General features: G+C 42.8%; 1 protein-coding gene across 1 annotated transcript in view; it reads left to right on the forward strand.

The window, feature by feature from the left end:
* GABRR2 (gamma-aminobutyric acid type A receptor rho2 subunit) overlaps window positions 1–21106 on the forward strand; it is a 67134-nt gene extending 46028 nt beyond the window's left edge. The window contains exons 5-9 of the mRNA XM_029595422.1: window positions 1970–2052; window positions 5231–5371; window positions 11384–11536; window positions 17736–17932; window positions 18579–21106. Coding sequence (XP_029451282.1) covers window positions 1970–2052; window positions 5231–5371; window positions 11384–11536; window positions 17736–17932; window positions 18579–18890 — 886 coding nt within the window. The 3' untranslated portion in view covers window positions 18891–21106. The remainder of the gene's footprint in view (window positions 1–1969; window positions 2053–5230; window positions 5372–11383; window positions 11537–17735; window positions 17933–18578) is intronic.
* The last annotated feature ends 2114 nt before the right edge of the window (window positions 21107–23220 follow it).

Below are 23220 nucleotides of genomic sequence, written 5' to 3' on the forward strand. Positions count from 1 at the left end.
CTCTCTGCTTCAACAGCAGGGGGGAATGAAGAAAAAGGGATCTATACAGACAACAACCAAGGACTGAATTACATAGCCTGGGTAAACAAATAAGTATGGGAGTAGTTTGCTTATTGCAGTGGTTAATACCCCTAACTAATTAAGCTATTTCACTTAGATGCAGTTCCAACACTGCTCTCTACATTAATGGCGGGGGTGGAAGGGAAATAGAACCAAAAGGTTACTAAGGGCCAAGAGTAACAGATAAGTATGAGAAAAAAAAAGTGTGAAAGCTTGCTGGGCAGACTGGATGGGTCGTTTGGCCTTCTTCTGCCATCATTTCTGTGTTTCTATTTTATAAGCAGTTATTGAAATTAAAGAATGTTATCTTTCTCATGCATCATTTTCAACAATAAAATATCTAGGAGTTATTTATTTTTTTAGTATAGTTGTTAAATGTAGTGTGCAATGTGATATGCATGTGAGCATCATCTGTCAGGTGTGTCATGATGGAAAAAAGGTTGAGAACCACTGCCCTAGAACATTCCTCGAGTTTTGCTAAATCCCTACTCACGTTTTCTATACCTTCCCGATTGTTTACACGGTTTCAGATTTTGTTAAGGTATTATTGGATTTTATTATGTTCATAAAGGTTAAAAGCAATGGTTATCAGGGTTTACACATTTAGCAATTGACTCACCTAAGAAAAAATATATGTTTATGTGCCTGATAAGGCACTTGCAGATCTAATTAACTTAAACTTGAATTTTGCAAAAATATCACAAACTGATTATTTTCAGCATCAATGACATTAAACAGCCTAAATCTTACAGCCATGGTGAGCCCCAGGAACATCTGTGGATCTAAGCAGTCTTTCTTCTTGGCTGCAAATGACAGGAGACCAGAAGTTTTTATTTCAATCATCACAAAGTCAGATTTCTTGTCATTAAGAAGGCTGCAGAGCAGACAGGCTGAACAAGGCTTAAGAATGATGAAGCATTTGGAAAGCCCGAGCTTTCTCGGTAGCAGTTAATTTAACCATACAAGAGGCTAATCAAAGTCAATACCCAAACACCAGGAGGTTTTAATTTAATTATTTGATAGTTTAGTTGCTATATTTCTTTCTTTCTGCCTTTATGTTTGTAAAATAATAGTCATCTATGTTACTACTTTTTGATTTACCCCAAAATTTTGTTTTATTGATCAAGACGCAGATTGTATTTTTATTCTAACTCTATTCTAACTCTGTTTTATTTGTTTTTATTATTTTATTTTTATTTTTATTTAATTTGAATTTTTGTTTTGATTTCTACACTTATTATCTTTGTAAATCACTTTGGTCAATCCTGTATTGGTAAAACGGTATATAAACATGTTAAATAAATAAATAAATAAATAAATAAATAAATAAATAAATAAGGTATGATGATGTCCTTTGAGATCCGGCAAAAAGCGCAGTGATAAGCAATGGTGTCTTCATGTTTTTTTGTCCTCTTCTTTTTAAAGGCCCAAATTTGCAATTTGCAATTTAATTAACGCAAATAAATGGACTACAAGATGAACAGTAAGATTGGTTCAAGACATACTTTTCCTGTAACAAGCACGGTTCAACCCTGTGGACGGGCTGAACACATGCTGGCAGGAATATCCTGGAAATTCTACAACCATCCTCTGTAGACAGCTCTCTTTCTTAGTGAACATGGTCAGGTATCCCAGAGTGCTTTGTATTTTGACTCCTTATTAATAGTTCATATTAGCATAAAAAAGGCCTTCAAAAAGGTGGTCTGGCCATTATTCTACACCCCCATCTGTTTTGATTATTCACCAGTCACTTTGTTGTTTCTATGTTTTGATATCATTGTGACTGAGTTGGCTCTCCGTTGTTGCCTAATAATAATTGGGCACATTTCTAACCATCGGAGTAGATAATATCCTAACTAGGAGGCAAGCAAGTGATTCTTTATTTATTTTTATTTTGTTCATTATCTAGGATTACAGTGACAGCGATGTGCAACATGGACTTCAGTCGGTTTCCTTTAGACACGCAGACTTGTATGCTGGAGCTGGAAAGCTGTGAGTGAACCCAACATTTTCAGTAAATAGACATGTCGTGTTTTATTTTATCTTGAGGAGAGGATCTTCCATGGAGTGGCTCCATGCCATACAGTCGTGCTAATTTAAGCACCTGAAAACGTGAAGCCGAGTGAATGAATGGCTCGGCAGTACTCTGACCTCTGGAAGGCCCATCTTTCTCTCTCACCCATCTTATCCAGCCTCCTCTTCCCCTCTCGCTGTAAAAAAAAAAAAAAGAGCCCTCGGAAACTGGGTGTTGTCTGAAAGTCAGCTGGGAAGCAACGCCCCCCCCCCAAGATTCGTTTCTTCTATTTTCCTATCTTCTTGCTATTTTCTGTGCAGCACAGGTGCCAGGTACACCTCTAACTCCGAAAGTTGCTTTGTTGGCTGGCAGAAAGAGAGGGAGGAAAAGGAGGAGCAGGTGACAAGAATGTAAAAGAAACGCACAGTCCTCAGTTTCCCACAGTCCAAAACTAGGGTTGATAGCTTTAAGAAGAACAAGTCCACATTCTTCCAGTTGGTCCCAATAACAAATTAATCCACTCCAATACATTATAATGGTGGTTATCCCCTTTTCATGAATAGTGTGCCCTATATTACCATATCTTTCCAATGGTGGAATGTGTGTAAGGAGAACAAAGTAAATAAATGCATATTTTTGCTTGGATGATTCACCTCCATTACAATTTAGCTTTCTGTAGTCTTTCAAATACTTTAGTGAGAAACGGTGCATCACTGTGTGGAAGGGAAAGCAAGGGGCCTTCCCCATGGCTTGTCTACAGTGTTGTGTTTTGCATCACAGCCAGGATCGTCAAGATACATGCACATCATTGCACATGATGTGATTGAGGCCTGTACGATGGAAGCATGACTGCCACCACTGGGGTCCCTTTCAGCTAGTGCAAGCCAGCGCTGAAGGGTTCGGTCATAATGGAGACTACCCTTCCATTTATTTTTATTATTTTCTTTTGACTTTGCAGTTTCCTCCTCCTTCTTTGGGCCTTCAGCCTAATCAGAACCAACGCTGAAATCTTGGTGCCATGAGCCTTCATTTGCAACTACATGGGGGATTTTTGCCCTTATTTTTATAAAACCCCTCTCCCCTAATGTACCCAATCATTACAGTGGTGTGCCTTCATCTGGGGGCCATGAACCAGAGCTCTCACTAGAACCTTATGATCATAGGCCATTAGAGCAATGACCACTGCCCTGCCCCCTCTCTTTCCCAGAGGGCTGGGAACACTGCCTCCACGGCTTCCCCAAGTTCAGCTGAGCAGAGGAGAGAAAGACCTGACTAAGAGATGAAACTGGGGAAGTCTCCTCACTTCCATTTTTTAGTCAACAAAAGTAAAATGCATGTACATATACTGGACAAATGGTAACAAGACACCAGACGGGATTGAATTAGCATGTTTGGTGCTACTGCTTACAAGTTTCAAACTTGTGCTAATTCAGCCGCTGCTTGGGTCTGTTAGTCAACAAAAGAACCTGTATTTGCCTGAACTGTCATCCAAGGGAAGAAAAGATCAAATAAATAGAGTAGAAAAGGCTAAAAAGACTTTATTGCCAGTCCTGGTTTTTAACTTACATCCCAGTGCATTTCTGCAGGTTCCATAATTCATCAAGATGAGGTTGTCAGAAATCTTGAATAGGCCCGGGAATCTCCATTCTGGAATTGGGTAACTTGGCAACTCTGTATTACTGAATGGGAGGGACCATTTTAGACAGCAGTAGCCATTTTAGACAGTAGCAGCCATTTTGAGGGATCAGCATATCTTTATTCATGAAGGAATTGATGTCACTGCTCTGCTGCTGCTAGCGCAATATGACTGTCTCAGAAGCACTAGATCAGGATAGCCAACTCTGGTTCTCAAGAGCCACAGACAGGCCAGGTTTTAGGATATTCGCAATGCATATGCATGACATATATTTGCATGCACTGCCTCTGTTGTTTGCAAATATATCTATGAACAATTATTGCAGATATCCTGAAAATCTGGCCTGTTCGTGACTCTTAAGGACCAGAGTTGGTCACCCCTGCACTAGATCAAGACCAGGTTTAGAGATGCTGAAAATATGGGATCTCCATTAGGATTAAGTACAAGCTCCATTTCTTCGGGACAAGTTGATTTGTAGACCTTATTTTACCTCATTGCATACTGGATCTTATAGTTTTGGTTTTTGAAGGAAAATTAAACTTTTCTTTTAAGTAGATATACATAACCAGTGCTAGAGTTACATAAACTAAATTACTACTTAGGGCTCTGAGCAGCTGCAGGAGACATCTAACTCACTTTTCATTTTCTCCTTCCTTCCCTATGCATCCTCCTCTCTCCAAATTAGGGTCTTCAATAGGCTAATACCCCCTTTTTAGATATTAGGAGTTTTTATTGCCACCTAGACTGGAGACATGGCTGTCGTTTTTTTATATCCTGACTGTTTGTATTGTACGCTGCCTAGAACTTTGGAAACAATGGAATAGAAATGTTTTAAATAAATAAAAAAATGGGGAGACAGTAAGGAGAAAGCTGTAAGTGCAAGGAATTGTTTCGAGTGGGCAGAGGCACAGAACACATTCTCTAGAATAAAATACAGTTTCACAGGCAAATGTGAGACATGAATGTGAGAACTGAATGAGCGAGCATCACAAGAGTCGGTTCGTGCCTCTCTGGGAAGGGAGGGTGCAGTGTCCTACGATTCATGAGTTATTTTTGGATCCTCTGCTGCTTAAAGGTTCATCGGTTGTGAATTAATTATGATATTGCAATGAGGACCATCCCTCCCTTAAGCCCAGTATAATCATCGTTTGTTTACGTCATGCTTTTCCATCCAAAGAATTGAAAGCGTTAAAGCAAATTGGGGGCAAATTGTTAACATGAAGAGAGATCTGGGAGGTCATAGGAGGGATGAGGTAGCATAAAACATGTTAATGAATGTGAATCTTGGATACCACTACGTGGCTTGCTGGCTTGTGTGTGTGCGTGTGTCTGTATCCCAATATGACTGTAATGTGTTTTGAGTAAAACATTTTCCTGAAAGATGCTATCTGAAATACAATTATATCTTTTGCAGTTCTTGTAAGGTGGCAACACACTTCGGCCTGTCTTCACATGAACTCAGGCTTGTCCCCTGAGAGTTACTGTTGAAGTCCTCTCATTGTGTGTGCTGTGCATTTCAGATGCCTACACCGATGAAGATCTGATGCTGTACTGGAAAAATGGGAATGAATCTTTGAAAACTGATGAAAAGATCTCCCTGTCCCAGTTTTTGATCCAGAAGTTTCATACTACGTCTAAGCTTGCCTTCTACAGCAGCACAGGTCAAATATTATTTATGGTTGACAAATGTTGTTATTTTATATGTGTAATCTCCTGATGGAAGGGGTTTCCCTTTGTTCAATGGTCATCTCTTTAATTTATTTGGTGGGTTCTGAAGTCTGGTCATGCAGATAGGGAAGTGGACCTTAATAGAAACAGCAGGAGTAGTGTATGAATCCATTCTCCCCTCTATGAACTCCGAGCCCGTGTCTCATCTCCGTGCTAGCTCAATAAGGATGAATGACACCATGTTCCAAACGTCCAGTTAACTTTAATTTTCTGGATGAACCAGCGAACAACTGTTTAGTGTTTACATGGATGTGAAACAGATTACAGTTTTAATCACTGAACACATCAGAATTTCATAGGCTTCCACAGTCAGAATCATATGCACAAAAAATGACTTCCGGAACATAATAATTACATTCCTCTACCTCCATCTCCTTTTCCCACACGAATACATTTCCCCAGACCAACCATCAGAGTTAATCTGAACTCTCAAATTCCTCGTAAATCGTACCTTAGTCTCAACCCTAGTTAAGGAATGGGGTTCTCCTTTTAGCACACCCATATCAAAATTAGCATCCAAAGGGCAATACAACTTCAGCTTGCAAGATTTACTCACTGATCTGCTGGTCATCGACCTTAGCTCGGGATTCCACACCACCTTTCTCCCAGTGCAGGTCATCCCAGACTGCTGCACTCAAGGGACACTCTGGGGCAGTCCTCATCACGGACTCACCCCAGCTCCTGAAATCCTGGCCCGCTTCCTCAGAGGGAGGAATGAGCTCTTCTTCTCTTCACCCCTTCCACCTTCTGGTTAGTTTCTCGGGAGGAGGAAAAAAAAAACCCACTCCATGGCCTCAGGCCTCTTCCCTTGAGGGGAAGAGGCCTCTACAGGGCCCCATTTCCACTTAGTAGGGTCCCTGTGCTCTGCCATCCCACGAGCTGACTCCTCCAGGTCCCTATTACCCAAAATACAGGCCGCACTATTATTACCCCTTATAAGTATGGGGTAATAGCGCGTGGAAAACGTGCGCCAACCGGGGGGGTTGGCGCACGTTTTCCCCGAAACTAATAGCGTGCTCAACATGCAAATGCATGTTGATGAGCCTATTAGTTAGTCCCGCTCGATACAGAAAGTAAAATGTGCAGCCAAGCTGCACATTTTACTCTCAGAAATTAACGCCTGCCCAAAGGCAGGCGTTAATTTCGGCCGGCACCAGGTAAGTGTACAGAAAAGCCCAGTTTTTCTGCTTTTCGGTACACCCTCTTACTTAAAATCATAGCGATATTAAGTCGGAGGCCCCAAAAATGAAAAAAAAAATTTTTTAAATCATAAAAAAAAAAAAATATGCCTGCAGCCTGCGGGTTGGAAAATGGACGCTCAATTTTGCTGGCGTCCGTTTTCTGAACCTGTGGCTGTCAGCGGGTTCGAGAACCGACGCCGGTAAAATTAAGTGTCGGCTGTCAGACCCGCTGACAGCCGCCGCTGCCAATAAGGAGGCACTAGGGATGTGCTAGTGTCCCTAGCGCCTCCTTATTAGCACGGGTCCTCATTTGCATACTGAATCACACGCCCAGGAGAGTGGCCTGGGCGCGTGTTGGGAAAGCGGGCGCTCGCCTCAGAGCGCCGGCTCTGCCACGCATTTTACTGAATCGGCCCGTGTATCTGATAAGGGTTCACACTTTTATTCCTCCCTGTACATTTGGCCAACCAATAGGAAAACCCCAGAATTTAAAGGAACAAACACACCATTTCCCCATAACCACATTATCAGACTAACCTACAATGGTCACACCTCTAAAATACCACCCAGTTGATATTTGTTATTACTAAATGCACAAAACATTTTACATTTTTCCAAACAAGGCATCCATGATAATCCCCCGGGTCTCCCCCTATCCAGAGCCTCTTGCAAAGTTACCAGACTCAAAAAGAGTGCACCATATTTGGGGGGCTCCCTGCATATATAAATTATGCAACAGGAAATATTTAATGCTAATTAGAAGCCACAGTTTTCTTTTACACATGCACCCATGTGCTTTTTTTTTTTTTTTCAAGAAAGAAAGTTACCGGTACTCAGATGCAGGGACACAACTGTGAGAGCGCAAGAGAAATCGGGGCAATCACCCCCCACTCCCCCACTCCCCGCAACTGGCTGCAGCGTTCACTCACAGCATGATCCTTCCTCCTGCAGTTAAAAGGCATAAGAGCAACACTCTCTGCCACCATCACATGGGAACAGCATCAGGAGGGGAAGGAGGTTAAAAGAGAGAGAGAGAGTGAGTGAGAGAGAGAGAGAGAATGGCATGACCTGTGCTTTTCCCCTCTCTCTCTTTTCCCCCTTCTGCAGGTGCTTTGCTCAGATTTAGATTTAGGCGACTTTACTTTCATGACAAAATTTTTACATCTGTTGCTAAAGTAATACATAAAGTGGTTAAAAGGAGAATAAAAAAATAAGAAAAAATACATAATCTTGCTAATAACAGTAATTTTAAAATTACAGGGTAGAGAATGATTAATAGCATGGAGGAGTACCAGGTTCTCTATGGGCTCTGCACATGGCATACAGGGCTCTGCTTTCTGCTCCATCCTCCCAAGCAGCAGCCTACAAAGATCAGGATGGGGAGGGTCTGAGACTGGAGCGTACAGGACAGAGCTTCTCTGCTCCCTAATCTACTGCTGTTACTACTACCGCTTATCACTTCTATAGCGCAGCGCTGTACAAAAACAAAAGAAGAAACGGTCCCCTCTCGGCAGAGCTTACAATCTAAGCCAGTGGAACATGCAGGGCAAAAGAGACTTTGGGAATTTCATTTATGAAGAAAAAGATTAAAATCAGTAAGGCTGTAAACAGGATAACCGGGGGTTAAGATTTAAAAGGGGCCTCAAAAAGGTGGGTTCTTAGACTGGATTTGGATAAGGAGAGAAAGAGAGGGAGCATTATGCACCAATTCAGGAAGTCTGTTCCAAGCATAGGGTGTGGCCAGCTGGGAAGCAGGGAGTCAGGAATTGGCGGTAGAAGAGAAGAGCACAAACAGGAGTGACTTGCCTGGTGAGAGGGCTGTAGGGAGAGATGAGAGGTAGTGAGTTGCTCCAGAGTGAAGGCTCTTGTAGGTGAGTAAGAGGAGCTTGAACGTATGCTGAAACAGGTAGGGAGTCCATGTAGTGACTTGAGAAGAGGAGTTATAGGGGTGTAGCAACTATGGACAAATGTAACTCATGCAGTTGAATTTTGGATAGATTGTGTGGTGAGAAGCATTTTGCAGCCCTTCCCCTCGTGTCATTTCCCAGGGGCTGATACAGGGGGGAAAAGGCGTTGATACTGTCAAGTATTAGCAGATAAAGACTTCTGTATTTGCTGATAGAATTTAGGAAATAACTGATTTGTGACTAGCCTCGGTTCAAGAAACAGAGGTTTAGCAGATCGGGTATTTGTGTCTTTTTCCAATTTCTAAACGGTTGGACCTAACTGAACCAAAGTTTGTGTGAAGGTAGGTCCTTGTGGGACATCAGACTTTTCCACCAAAGATGGTGAATGATTTGGTGGTGGATGCATGGGAAGTTGAACCGAGGCTATCTAGAATACACCACTTCTGCAGAGATAAAGGTTAACAAATAGAAATAAAAAAATAAGGTGATACCTTTTTATTGGACTAACTTAATACATAAGGAGGCCAATATGCAAGAAAGCCTTGAATTAAAATTAGCTAAACTTAGCTGGATAAGTTATCCCAGATATTCAGTGGAATAAACGTCCCACCAAATATCCTCAATTGAAGTTATCTGGCTAACTTTAAACATAACCGGCCATCTTTTGAACATTGCCAATTAGGTTTAAGGTTAGCCAGATAACTTTAGACATTATTGGCTATATTCAAAAGAATATAGCCAATCAAGTGGCACAGTGTTAACAAAAACAAAAAAATGAAGCATAGGCCTGTGGCAGAGTCCCATACTTCCACCCAGTATGCAAAAAATGGGCCTGCTGGGCTGAGCTCTCTCTGGGAGAGCACCCAGGATCTCTGGGGTCCTAGAAATCACCATCTCTGCTCAGCTGCAGCCTCTTTCCTCAGTCTGTGCTGAGAAGTTGGTGGTCACTAGGACAGAGTCCGAGGCAGGAGGAAGCTGTACTGATAATTCTTTTCCTCTGGCTGCTGATTGGTTCTTGCTATCACAATGAACCAATAAGCATTGAGAGGCGGGGAAGCACTGCTAATCCTGCATTGATTTGGGTAAACAGATGCAGAGATGGCAAGAGAAACTGCACACATGGTGTGATTTTGACCTAGATTCATCAAAAAGCTATAAATATCGCAAAAACTGCACCTGTGATAAAAAGGGGGCGTGGTTAGGCTAATTTCCCTGCTCCCTCATTGCACAGGCAATTTCCGCAAGCTGTGAAAAAGTTATTGCACCAGCGCTAATTTTCACATTACGTGCTGATTAATCCACCTCATGCACGTTACCAGCTGAAAAGGTTTTTATTGCAAATGCTGATCGAGCGGAGAGAGAGAGAGAGGTACCCTCTCCTTTGCATGCCAGGCTGAGCGTAACCAGAGACTGTGCCTTCTGTGTGGCTGCTCCAATTATTTGGAATTCTCTCCCAGAAGCCTTACGCACAGCAGAGAGCTAAAGGCTGTTTAGGCAAGCTTTTCACTAAGTCCACAGATGGTCTTTGGTGTCTTTTCGCAACCTTTTGTTTTTGTTGATTTTGATTTGGTGTTTACTGATGTGTTTGCTTTTATGTACATCGCCCAGAAGGGAAATATTTGGACGTGCAGATTTAGACATGCACATTTTGGGGCAGATCTTCAAACCTGTGCAGGGCGTAGATTTGTTCGCGCAACCCGGCGTGAACAAATCTACGCCCGATTTTATAACATGCGTGCGCTGCCGAGCGAATGTTATAAAATCCAGGGTTGGCGTGCGCAGAGGGGTGCACAATTGGGCAACTTGCACACGCCGAGCCGCACAGGATTCCTTCGTTCCCTCCATCCCCCCCCCACCTTCCCCTTCCTTCCCCTATCTAACCCACCCCCAGCCCTATCTAAAAAAAACCCCTACTGTTGTTGAAGTTACGCCTGCCTCCGGGCAGGTGTAACTTGCACGCACCGGCCAGCTGCCGACGCGCCATCCCCAGGCACAGCGGCTGTTCCGGAGGCCTCGGTCCTGCCCCCAGAACGCCCCTTTTTCAAAGCCCCGGGACATATGTGCGTCCCGGGGCTTGCGTGCACCGCCGAGCCTATGCAAAATAGGCTCGGCGCGCGCAGGGGCAGATTTTCTCGGGTTACGCGCGTATGTTACGCACGTAGCCTTTGAAAATCTGCCTCATTATTTTTATGATGTATGAATGTTTTCTTGGACACCACCTAGGAATTTTGATAGGCGGTCTATAAATTTTAAATAAATATTTACTTATTTAACATGTTCTTCTTCACCGCTTCCCCAGTTTCACATTAAAACTGTATAAGTTCATTCAAGTAGATGCTTCACATACATGTGCTGAAAATTTTGAACATGCAGCTTTGAAAATTGCTTTCCTTTTTAATTTTAATTTTTTTTTTTTAGAAGTCTAAAATCGCATGTATTTAAATGGAGGGGGAGGGGATTTTCAGTACCACGACTGGCCCCAGCACAATAGGTGTCTGTTTCTTAAGCCTTGGTAGTTTTGAAATATGTCTTAAATCCCAAAGATCTGACTGAGTTTCCTGGGAGCTTGCCTATGTCTGAATTCAGGGCCAGCAACATTTCAATAAAAAGACGATCATTCGCAGACTGTCTCCTGAAAACGGAAGAGAGTTTAGACCCTGGAATTACTGGGACAATTGCTCACTTCAGATTCAGCATTAGCCTCGATTCTGTGCCTCTTTTTCCTGGCTATTCAAACATGGGGCGCACAGGCGGATTTGCTGGCTTTATTACTGTGAGTGTGTACGAGCGAGGCAAAGACAGTTGTTTTTTTTTCAGAGGTTACGCTGTACTGAGCATTGCTTTCTGTTCCTGACAGGCTGGTACAATCGCCTGTACATCAACTTCACTTTGCGCCGTCACATCTTCTTCTTCCTGCTCCAGACCTACTTCCCAGCCACGCTGATGGTCATGCTCTCCTGGGTGTCCTTCTGGATTGATCGCAGAGCTGTACCCGCCAGAGTCTCACTGGGTAAAGGTTTAAATTTATTTCCACATACTGCTTTTTCTGAGCAATAAAAGTTGTGCACAGATAAAAGAAATCATATGGCAGTTGTGAAGGGATGTATAGGAGGAACCCCCCCCCCCCCACCCCGAACGCCTTAAACCCATCTAACCCGGTCCACCTTAAAGCCCTCACAGCGTGGGAGTCCAGGTTTTCCTGGGGAGGAAGTTAAAAGCTCAGGTCTGTAAGGGAATAAACCAGGCCAAGGGCAGAAGGCGGAAGCAGCAGACACTGTACTAAAATGATGTATTAGGAATGCCTTAACATTCAAGACAGAGCTGCTAAGGTGTGCGGTTTTTCTTTCCTGTAAACAATAAAGTATTTTTGTGTGAGAAAAGGCCGGAGCCTGGACTGCTTCTGTCTTCCAGCTGCTTCCCAGAAGCAAGGGGCCGCTCCCGCCCTGTCCCATAGGATGGGAGCAGTGGGATTTCTTGTCTAAGCCCAGCACAGACCAGAGATTTTGGGCCTGGCTGCAGTGGCATCCCTAAGAGTTGATTCCAGCGGACTAAAGATCCTACCCCTGCCTGGATAGAGAGGAAAAATAGTCAGAGCTGGAAAGGCTAGGTTTTTCTTTTACCTCTATTCCCCGGAATTTAAGGGGAAAGAAAGGAGGGTTGGGTTTTTTTTTTTTCCCTTTATTGTGTTTTTGAACAGTGGTAGTGCTCTGAGCACAAGAAATACCCCCGCTTCACCTGAGCACATACTTAACCATTACAATGTTTGCAAAATTCCGCAGCCCGACTTATTACTGGTAGCAATGAGAGAGATCACATCTCCCTGGTGTTAATAGGCCTCCACTGGCTTCCAGTCCAATGGAGGATCAAGTACAAGACTGTTGTGCTAATACACTTTGTTTCCTTGGGCAAATGCGATACTGTGGGTTTATAACCCTATCAGGACACTCCACTCCTCTCAGAAGGCGCTACTGAATGTTCCCTCTGTCCATCAGGCAAGGCTTTGAGAAAACAAGAGAGCGCACATTCTCTGTTGTGCTGCCAGTGTCTGGAATACTCTCCCACAAGAACTCAGGATGATGGAATGTCCTAAAGAGTGCTCTGAAAACCTTCCTATTCTAGCATGATTCTGGTGGAGCCATGCAGTGTTTTCATGTTTTATTTATCTGTTTTATGTTTTGTATATACTGAATGTAGATGATATTATATGTTTTTACTAAAAGCCTCTACGGATATTAACAGTGTAGAAGTAGAAAATAAATAACCCAGCATGGAGCACTTAGTCCAGGCCATCACAAGGGACTATCAGCACAAATGTCACAGAGGCCAGTGGGCCTAGCGGAAAGTTTTAACCAAACTTTATTGATCCAAATAACAGAAACTATGAAAGCTGATAGAGCCTGGTCTATCCCTCTGTCTCCCATAATACTTAAGATGGCTCTAGGAGAGGACCCAGACTGTTTTTGGTAAACTTTGAATGAACAGCCTGTTTGGCAGGATGACCAGGGGCCAAGTGGACCACCTACCTAGGTATTCTGCTAACAGAGCTGCATCCCAAGCTGCAAATCCAGATGGAAGGGCCAGCTATGCCACCACCTTCAAAGGGCTGAGTGCACCCCAGAAGTGTACTGGCAACAGTTTCAGCAGGGAGTCCCTCCAGCCTGGGGAGCCTTCTACCTGCTAAAGTTATAAGCTGGATATGGCTACCGGTCCTCCTGGAGAAGATTATGGACAGCCTATGTGACAGTGGTATGTCAAAACCTGAAGGTCTCCCTGAAGACTGCCCTAAAAGTGACTGATACCTTCCACAAAGCCCAGTCGATGCCAGAGCACCCCAGACTATCCACAAGGCCCCAGATGTCACAGTCCAAAAACAAGACACCTGCTGCAGACCTTGGAGCAAGACCAGTGTGGTTCCTTGCACTGGTCATGGAACCCAGGCCCACTGCCCTGCTTCAGCTGTGGAAGGAGGGGCCACTTCACCCATGCGTGTCACTGCACAAGGGACAAACTGATGGATGTCATTCAGATGATCCCATATTTCTGCAATTTCATAGACATTCCACACTCGGGGTTCACCACTTTTGTGGTTCCAATGGTACTGGATGGCACCCCTGCACAAGCCCTGGTAGACTCAGGAAGCATAGACTGTCATAAAGAGGAAGGTGGTCAAGAGAGTATTCTTGGAAATCAACACCAATATCCAACTAGCTAGGTCTCACTGAAGACCCCAGCTGAGCAAGCCAACATAGAAGTAGGAATACTCCTATAGTACCCATACACTGTCATCTTGGGATGCGATCTCCTGGACTCTGGGACTCTCTGAACCCTGCTTACAACTGAACCCACCAGCTCAGTCAACGATGAGAAATGGTTACCTGTGATCTTCCCACTACAGGACCTTGATTTGTACATCAGCGATTTAAGACACCCAAACCCCATAGGCAACGTTGCTGGGTGAAGCTATTCTAGCCCCTAGAGGCCATTGTAAATAGGGTCCCTAAGGCCATTGTAGATAGGGTCCCTAAGGCAGAGGAGGATCTCCAAACACTTCAGGAACCCTTGGGTGTTCCCCCAGAATGGGATAGGATAACTTTAGACATGCCCAAAGGGAAGATGAGTCCCTTAAATTTGCCCAGGAACATATACAGATGGTAGTTGGGAGACCAGTCCCTGGGTAAGAAACCTATAACTCAACTCCCCCCTTCTTCATAATACAGAGGGACTTAGTGTACTGAGTATCCAAGGGGAACCTAGTGGGGGAAACCTTTGAGCAAATTTGGCACCTCTACTCTACTGCCAGCAAGTCCTGAAACTAGTCCACCGCCATCTCCTAGGGTGGACTACTTAAGTGAATAGAAAACTTGGGAGAAAATCCTGGTCCAGTTCTCTTGGCAGGGCTTGAATAGTCCTGTCCTACATGCCAACTAATCAAATCAATGGGGGTTAGAGCAGCTCCCCTGATATCTGTGCCCATCATACAAACCCTCTTTGACAGAATTGCCTTGGAACTGGTAGGATCCTAAGAAAGATCCATCTGTGGAAATAAAAAAACCAATTCATTCTGGACTATACCACCAGAGGCTGTACCTCTATAGAATATAAAAACCAAGTTGGTAGTGACTGCCTTGATGGAAGTGTTCTCATGGGTTGGATCGCCCAAAGAGTTTTAACTGACTAGGGGACCCCACTCTTGTCCAGTGTCGAAGCAAGTTTACACCTTATTGGGAATGAAAACCTCCATACCATGGTCTACCTACCACAAACCAATGGGCTGGTGGAAATCTTTAACAAAACCCTCACCAAAATTCCTTGCCAAAAACAATCAAAAAAGCACAACTGAAAAAATGTCAAAAATTTGCAATTTATAAAACAGTGGAAAAAGGACTTCAGATGTTAAGTCATAAGCCCACAGGCTTTAAAGACAATTGTCATTCATAAAGCCGATAGGCCCTTAAAATGATGATTATTTACATAATCACGAGTCCAAAAAAACATCCTTGTAGTGAAAAAAGTTCTTGTACATCAGATATGTAATGAAAATGTATTCATTCAGGTAACCACACATAGCTATATTTCAGACAAGAAGAAAACTTAAATTAAATGTCCTCCCACATTAGCCTTGTCAATCTGACCTTATCAGCATTTCACCTTTTCAGGCTGCGTCAAGAGAATCTTGAGTGCGAGCAACAAGCGCTAAGGTGGACCATCCAAAAAGCTCTGACCAAAAAAAAAATCAAATAAACAGTATTTGACCCATCTATAAATCCCAAATGATAAAAATGATAAACTCGCCAATGTGCTGTTCCTTAAAGATCAAACACTCATACTGGCTCGAATATCTATGTAAAATGCGTTTGAAAACTGAGCATCGGCAGCAGCATTAAAAAGAAAAATGATCCAATCAGCTTTGCATATGTTTATCGATGCGCTTTTTACCTGTCTACCATCCATCAAGTCAACTGAGGTCATCACAGAGAGGGCTCTTAGATATACCATTCATGCAGCACACTTGTCTTGTTATCCACAAGAGACTGTGCTTTTTTGATTGCAGCCCCTATTATTTTGGAACTCTCTTCCAGAGGCTGTGCGCTTGATAGATAGCATGAAGACATTCACGACCTGGCTTTAAAACTTTCTTTTTCAGACAGGCTTATTATTAATATTTTTTGAAAACCTTTAATCTACTCCCTTAGGGGTGGATTTATCAAAATGCGGTAAGTACCGCATGCAATAGCGTGTGTTGTTTTATGCTAATATAGCATTTATTGCAATTTGCACTAATTACCTGTGCAAAGAGCTAAGTTAGCACAAATTGCAATACCATTTTCAGATTCTGCAATAAGTGCCAGACCTGTTGTATTTCCTTCATTCAACCACCAGGGGACCATTGTTAATGGTCCTAGACACAGAGAGAGAGAGAGAGAGAGAGAGAGAGAGAGAGAGAGAGAGAGAGAGAGAGAGAGAGAGAGAGAGACTGGCCATAATATCATGGCCCATAGGTAGGTATTTGTATCCCTATGGTAGGCCCACCTAGTAACTCGAGGTGGGGTTTAGGTAAGAGTGTAGGGGGTTAGGGGCCACTTTGACATTCTACGTGACACCTACGAACAGAACAGTGGTCTCTTGTGAAGATTTGCTGGCCTAGTGGTGGAGAGAACATTGCCCAAATCTCATCTTGGAGTGAGTTTCCTCACTCCAAAGGCCAGCAAATCTTCACAAGAGACCACTGTTCTGTTCGTAATCCTCAGCTTCCTTTCCATCGGAAAAGGTTTGATTCAGGTATTTAAAAGTCTGTATTGTACCTCCTCTTCCCCTCATGTCTCCTCTCCTTTAGTGTATACATATTTAGGTTCTTAAGTCTCATATATCTTTTGGTGCAGACCCCACACCATTTTGGTCGCCCTTCTCTAGACCGCCTCCATTCTGTCTCTTTCCTATTTGAGATGTGAGCTCCAGAACGTAACACAGTGCTCCAGGTGAGGCCTCACCAATGACCTGTACAGGAGCATTATCTCTTCCATTTTCCGGCTGGTAATGCCTCTCTCTATGCAGCCCAACAATCTTATTGCCCTAGTCAATGCCTTATTACATTGCTTCGCCACCTTTAGAACATCAGACACTATCACCCCGAGGCCTCTCTCCTGGTCCATGCACATCAGTCTCTCGCCCCCTATCACGTACAGCTCCTTTCAATTTCGGCACTCTAAATGCATAACTCTCTACTTCTCAGCATTGAATCCTAGCTACCTCTCCTCAAACTCTCTTGGATCATTATCATCCTAAAACACTAATTGCATTGCCTATTGGAAACCCTTTTTCCTGTTTATGGCTGAAAACAGTGTGCGTTGTTAAAGTATACTATATGCATCCTTTATCTTAAGGATATCTTTTCTGCACTGTGTCCCAATAATGCAGTGGTATTCGATCCCAGCCCTCAAGGGCTACCAGCAGGTCAGGTTTTCAGGATATCCCTAATGAATATGCATGAGATTGCCTTCATTGCATGCAAATCTATCTCATGCATATTCACTAGGGATATCCTGAAAACCCAACCTGATTTTGGCCCCTTTAGGGCTGGGAGTGAATACCACTGCAATAGAGGGCCCAAACTAATTTCATCCATGCTGTGCAGTGATCCATCTTAAACATGGCGCCTACTGTAGCAGCTGTGCACAGAAGACAAGGGACACAATTTCACAGTGTTTGCTCTTGGACGGGTCCAATTCAGTTTCATAATAAATGCTGCTTCGAGCTTCCTTTTCAGTGGCACAAAGGTTAGAGCTTACTTTCAAATGCTACACCTTGCTCACTGGATTACCAAAATTCACTGTCTGTCATTATCTGCTGCTATTATTGACCGATATTCAACTGCTGCGGCAAATGTAAGCAGGCCTAACTTTGGTGTACATTGTTTTTCCTTCAGTCTAAAAGCCATATAACTGTATGTGCATTATTCTGAGCTGGTGGCACCCAGACTGAAATGGCAGCATATACTCGAAGACAGTGAACTATTGAACCAAGGCTCTTTGATGCAGTCTTATTCTAACCATTCTTGCTAGAGGACATCAAGAAGAAAGCCTGTTCAGCTGTGGAGCCTTACAGTCTCGTATGGAGCAGATGTTTATTGTTAATAATAGTAATGAACAGTGCAGATTCAGACACAGCATTGAGCAGATAATACACATTTCTTTTGTGCTCCTTTCCGCCAGGCATCACCACGGTACTCACCACGTCCACGATCATCACTGGCGTAAATGCCTCCATGCCGCGGGTCTCTTACATCAAAGCCGTGGACGTTTACCTCTGGGTCAGTTTTGTGTTTGTCTTCCTCTCTGTGCTGGAATACGCAGCGGTGAACTACCTGACCACGGCGCAGGAGCGGAAAGAAAGGAAGCTACGCGAAAAGGTGAGAAACCGTGGGCCTCTTATGATTGGATGTTTTCATTAGTATTCGTAATAATAAAAAGAAAACAGGAAATACTTTAATATGCATAACACAGGAGCCCATTGATCTGTCGGGCACAAGTGGGCACCATTTTGGACCTGGAATCTGGGATTCACCACCTTGTTTTGAAAGCTCTCCAGTACCTGCTACAGAGCTGAGCCTCTCTCTGCCTGATGCTTTGTTGTTGCACAGGGGCTCTGGAGAACTTACCTTCCATCCTCACTCCCCAGAGCTACAGAGCAGATGAAATAGATGGGACCTTCCTGCCTGGTCTGACTTGGTTGTTCATGTCTCTCTCGTTTTTTTTACTCATTCAAGGATTTGTTTTCCCCTGTTAACATGGACATTGTTCATTGATGTAGTGTTGTAATTTCCTTAGTCAACTTCTGTTACACTTTGTAAGAGAAGTAAGTGAACATTAGACCAACATCCTACTTTTGAACGAAATAGAAGGGAAGAAAAGAGGGGAGAACCAAAGTATCTGGCAGGGAGATTTTATTGGAAACTTCCAAGAAAAAATACAGTTTTTCTTCCAGTTATAGTTTATGGTATATTCTCTTGGTCCTCTTTATAGTGTTAAATTGTTTTTTCTACATATTTCTCCCAGGTTCTATGCACATGCGGGCTGCCTTACACAGGGACCTTGCTGCTGGATGGCATTTACAGTGAATCCGATGCCAGCAGCCTGACCGGATACACTAGAAACCACGTGGTGACCGAGGACAGGGAGGGACAGGACAAGATGGTGGTGCACATAGCCATGAGCCATGAAGCCAGGTCATCCCGGAAAAGGGGTCTGAAGGGCCCCGTGGGACGGCGCATCATTCAAAACACTCATGCCATTGACAAGTACTCCAGATTAATCTTTCCAGCATCATACATCCTTTTTAATTTAATATACTGGTCTGTGTTTTGCTAGAGGTGCTCGGTTAAAGACTGATCAACAGGCAATTTCAAGTTTCTGTGAACGCTTTGAGGCCATGTTGGATGGCGAGATGTAGAGAGATTTCATCCATTGTATCTTGGAGTACTTGCACTTGCTATGTATCCCACCCTAGAAACATAATTGTGATTTCACTGGGTCCACCATTATCTCTATTTATTTTTTCCTTTTCTCTGCATCTCATATATAGTAAATAGAAAAGGTGCCAACCTACCATGCTGCTCATCTCTAGCTGGAAGTAGTCATGGGCACCTTGCCCTGCTGAGTGTGTCTAACATGCTATGACCCAAAAAAGATCACTAAAGGACGTGAAGATCCCGCTGACCCTTATTTTAGGATCGTACTGGAAGGCAAGTTTTGAAGTCCCCGCATTGCTTGCAGGATTGTATCTTTGGAGCCTGGTAGCAAATTCTTAAAGGAAAACCCCCTGTGGAGTTTCCTTTTTGAAAATTCGGGGTCTGACCTGTGCCATGAGTTCTCCCGTACTTGTCAACTTCGTACCGGCTTTACGGCGGATGCAAAGTCATCGCTGTAAAACATGCATGAAGATTTCAAAATGAAATCCCCCACCTTGCTTGCTGGACCCAACTTCTCCCTACCCCCTGGCCCTGCTCTTCTTTCTATATGGTGCAGATATTACCCACAGAGAGGAAGGGCAATTCTCTGCTGCAAATTTTACCCAGAATCTTGCTCAGTTACCCATGTAAAATTGTTTGAAAATTGACTTCATAAAGCTGGTTATTTAGTCAGTTTTCAACAGTTTCAGATCCTGTTATCAAGGAGCTTCTCTTATGAGCTATTCTGTAAAGATAAAGTGTAATATCGCTTTTAACAGGCTCCATAACAGTCCTGTTGGACTTGTCTGTGGTTTTACTACACTGTTTTGGGATTTTTTTTTCATTTTGGTTTAAGAAAATGCCTTGATCCTCGGGCACGTTGCTGCTGCAATCAACAGAGGATTCTGATGACTCATGACCAATTTAATTATCTTCTGAACTCTGCTAGTTGAACACCAGAGGAGATGACTTGAAAATCATTTTTGGCCCAGATAGTAATAATGACATTTTAAGTGCAACCTTTTGCTTGAAATCTAAGTTGAGTGTGTGACTTATGGTGCTGTAAGAAAGCCGAACTTTTCTTCCCAGAGGAGAAGGAAATCACCAAGCAGACGTGATCTAACACCATGCTTTCGGCAGCATGCAGCCATCTTTCAGAGTATGTGAATAAAAAGCTCGTCCAGGGGACAGCTTTGTTGAATCTTTCCTTTTTTCATATTGAGTAGTGTACAAGTGAGTTGGGGAAGCTTTCCTAAACACTGTGATGCAATACATGTGGTAGAAATGATGAATATGTCATAAAGCCCCATTAAAATGGATTGGAATAGATGATTGGCTTTTTTTTTATTGTAGGTAAGGATGAAAAACTTGATAGCTTTTAAATGTTACATAACAGCCATAGAGCCTGATATTCAGAAGTCCTAAGCGACTAGACTTTTGAATTTAAAAATTTTGCTCCACACCTGCATTTAGGTGCCTTAAAAGTGAGAGGGACCAGGGTGAGGGAACGAACCTATGAGCTCAGCACTAATTTGCAGTGCGGAGCACCTGAAGGCACCTAAAGTTAAGTTCTTCCTATACTTAGTCTAACTGCAGGAGCTTCAAGTTAAGGTACTTAAAGTTAAGTTAGGCACCCATATTCAAAAGTATTTTTTTGGAGCCTGTACTTGCTAAGTAAAGATACCTAACTTTAGCACCTAAATTAAGGTCCTAAATTTGAACAGTCAGTGCTCGAATTTATAGTAAATGATGGTAAATGAAGACCAAAATCGCCCATCCAGTCTGCCTAGTTGAGATTTGTCCACTTTGGTTAGATGTACCTATAAATTCCTATATGCAATCCTATACCACCAATCTCTTCTCCAAGCTAAGGACAGTTGGTCACCATATCCAGAAGCAGGAGATGATAATGTACTAGAGAGCATAGTAGCATAGTGCATGATGGCAAATAGATCAGTTGGGCCTACGTAGTAAGCCCAGTTGTCGTCCCTTCTGATTCTTTCCCACGTTGGGTAGATAAGCATGTAAATTCCCATTTCTAAATAAACACCATCTCCCCTCATCTTTTCTACCCAACCCTAGAACACAAGAAATTGCCGTATTGGGTCAGATCCCAAGGGTCCATCAAGCCTAGCATCCTGTTTCCAACAGTGGCCAATCCAAGATACCAAGTACCTGGCAAATACACAGACAGTAAATAAATCTCATGCTACTAATGCTGGTAATAACAATGGAGGCAGTGCATGCAAATCTTTCTCATGCATATTTGTTGTAGATATCCTGAAACCCTGGCCTGTTTGTGGCACTTGAGGACTGGAGTTCGCCAGCACTGTACTAAGCATTTTTCTCAGAGACACAGAATGGGAAAAGGCCTTTGGTAAATAGGCCCCTTAAACTGTAAGCCCTTTGGGGATAAGAAATAACGTCCAGAACCAGAATATAATCTGCTTTGAATTGGCTGACCAATCAAAAAAGGCAAAATATAAATAAAAAAATGGAATTAAATTAGATTACTTCACAAAGTATCTGCTAATGGAGGGAGCTCATTGTTACTGAGGTGGCAACAGAATTTTAATTGTTTTCTACATCCTTGTTCAGACCAGCTAGTCATTTCAGATGTTACCTTCAACCAATTCAGTATTGATTTCTTTTCATTTATAAGTTCAAAAGCAAAGCACATTCAATCAGAATTATCAAGAAGGCTGCTCACCCTATAAAAATGTTGATAGCAGTAATTTTGATATGGGTTTCACAGTGCTTGGTTTTGAATGTTAATATTACCATTCTTAATATAAGGCTTGGGGGTAACCTGCATGGGGGTAACCTGCATGGAGTGGCAATTACTACCATAAAAAACTTGCTGGGCAAACTGGATGAATCATTTGGTCTTTTTCTGCCGTCATTGCTATGTTATTATGTAAATGTATATATTTCTTAAATATTTATTCAATTTAACCTCAAAAACCACAGATGTCATCTTCATCAGACACTACGATATGATTTCTGAAACATATTTGTATCATAAAAATATGATATCCAATTGCAATTTTTACTGGATTCTTCTGAGAGGGGTGGTGGTAGGGTCATAATGATTGTTTACTATGCTTTATAATATTTATATCCCGCGTGCTCTGTTATTTGCAGTGGATTATAACCAAACAAACATAAAATCCAAAATCAAAGTTTACACTGAAATGAAACATTATGGAGGTAAGCTTAAAAGGAGTCACACATGTAAATGTAACATACTATCATAGCAATTTTAAAAATCCATTTACATGTGTAAAGTGCACTCATATGTGACTATCCTATGGACATTTCAATGGCATATTTTGTAGAAATTTCAAAAGCCCACTTAAACGGGTAAAATGCCTGTACACGTGTAAAACCCTATTTTAAGTGTGTAAGCGCTTTTTAAAATCAGGACCCCCAACATAGACATGAATTCACAGCAAAATGGAATTAAGTCATCGACAAGACAAGCTAAGATATAGTCTAACAGATATTAAGCTCAATAATCCTGCAGCCTCCAAAAGCAACGATTAATCATCTAGCTCAAAAGTTGACTTAAATAACTACATTTTTAGAGCTTTTCTGAATGAATGTGCAGTTGTCAGCATACAAATCTGCTCTGGCATTGAATTCCACAGGCGTGGTCCTGCCACTGAAAATGCACTTTCCCTTGTCTCTGCTAAGCATTGCTGTTTTGAGAGTTGGCGCCCTTTTGTGCTGATCGCAATGCACAGATTGACTTATAAATCCATAACATGTCGATATCCAGGGGGTTGAAGTAGATTCAATCATTTTAAAATTATCATTAAACCTTTCTATTTGATTCTCCACTGAACTGGCAGCCAGTGAAAAGAGATTATAGTAACATTGGAGAGACTCATTCCTTACATATGTTCTCGACCAGGGGCGTAGTGTCCACGGTGCACAGGCACTACCTTCTTTAAAATGGGGTGTGCCGTGCACCAGCCACCTTGGTGAAGCCATTGCATCTTCTCTGGCTTTCCCCCTAGAACCATAAGTGCTGCTGCCCACCACTAATGTTCCCTCTAATGTGCATGTGTGTGCAGGAAAAGTTCTCCACTCATGCACGTGTGCACTTTTCCTGCAGGCGCACACAACTCATCTCCCTCCCAGTGTAGGAAGCCTAGCTAGGCCGTGGCAATGCCCATCCTGCCACGGCCTGAAGTTCAGAAGAGGCCAGCGGGGTCATGGCGGCACCCATCGCGTCATGGCCCAAA

The sequence above is a fragment of the Rhinatrema bivittatum genome, chromosome 3, assembly GCF_901001135.1.
Source record: "Rhinatrema bivittatum chromosome 3, aRhiBiv1.1, whole genome shotgun sequence".
Taxonomy (NCBI): Eukaryota; Metazoa; Chordata; class Amphibia; order Gymnophiona; family Rhinatrematidae; genus Rhinatrema; species Rhinatrema bivittatum.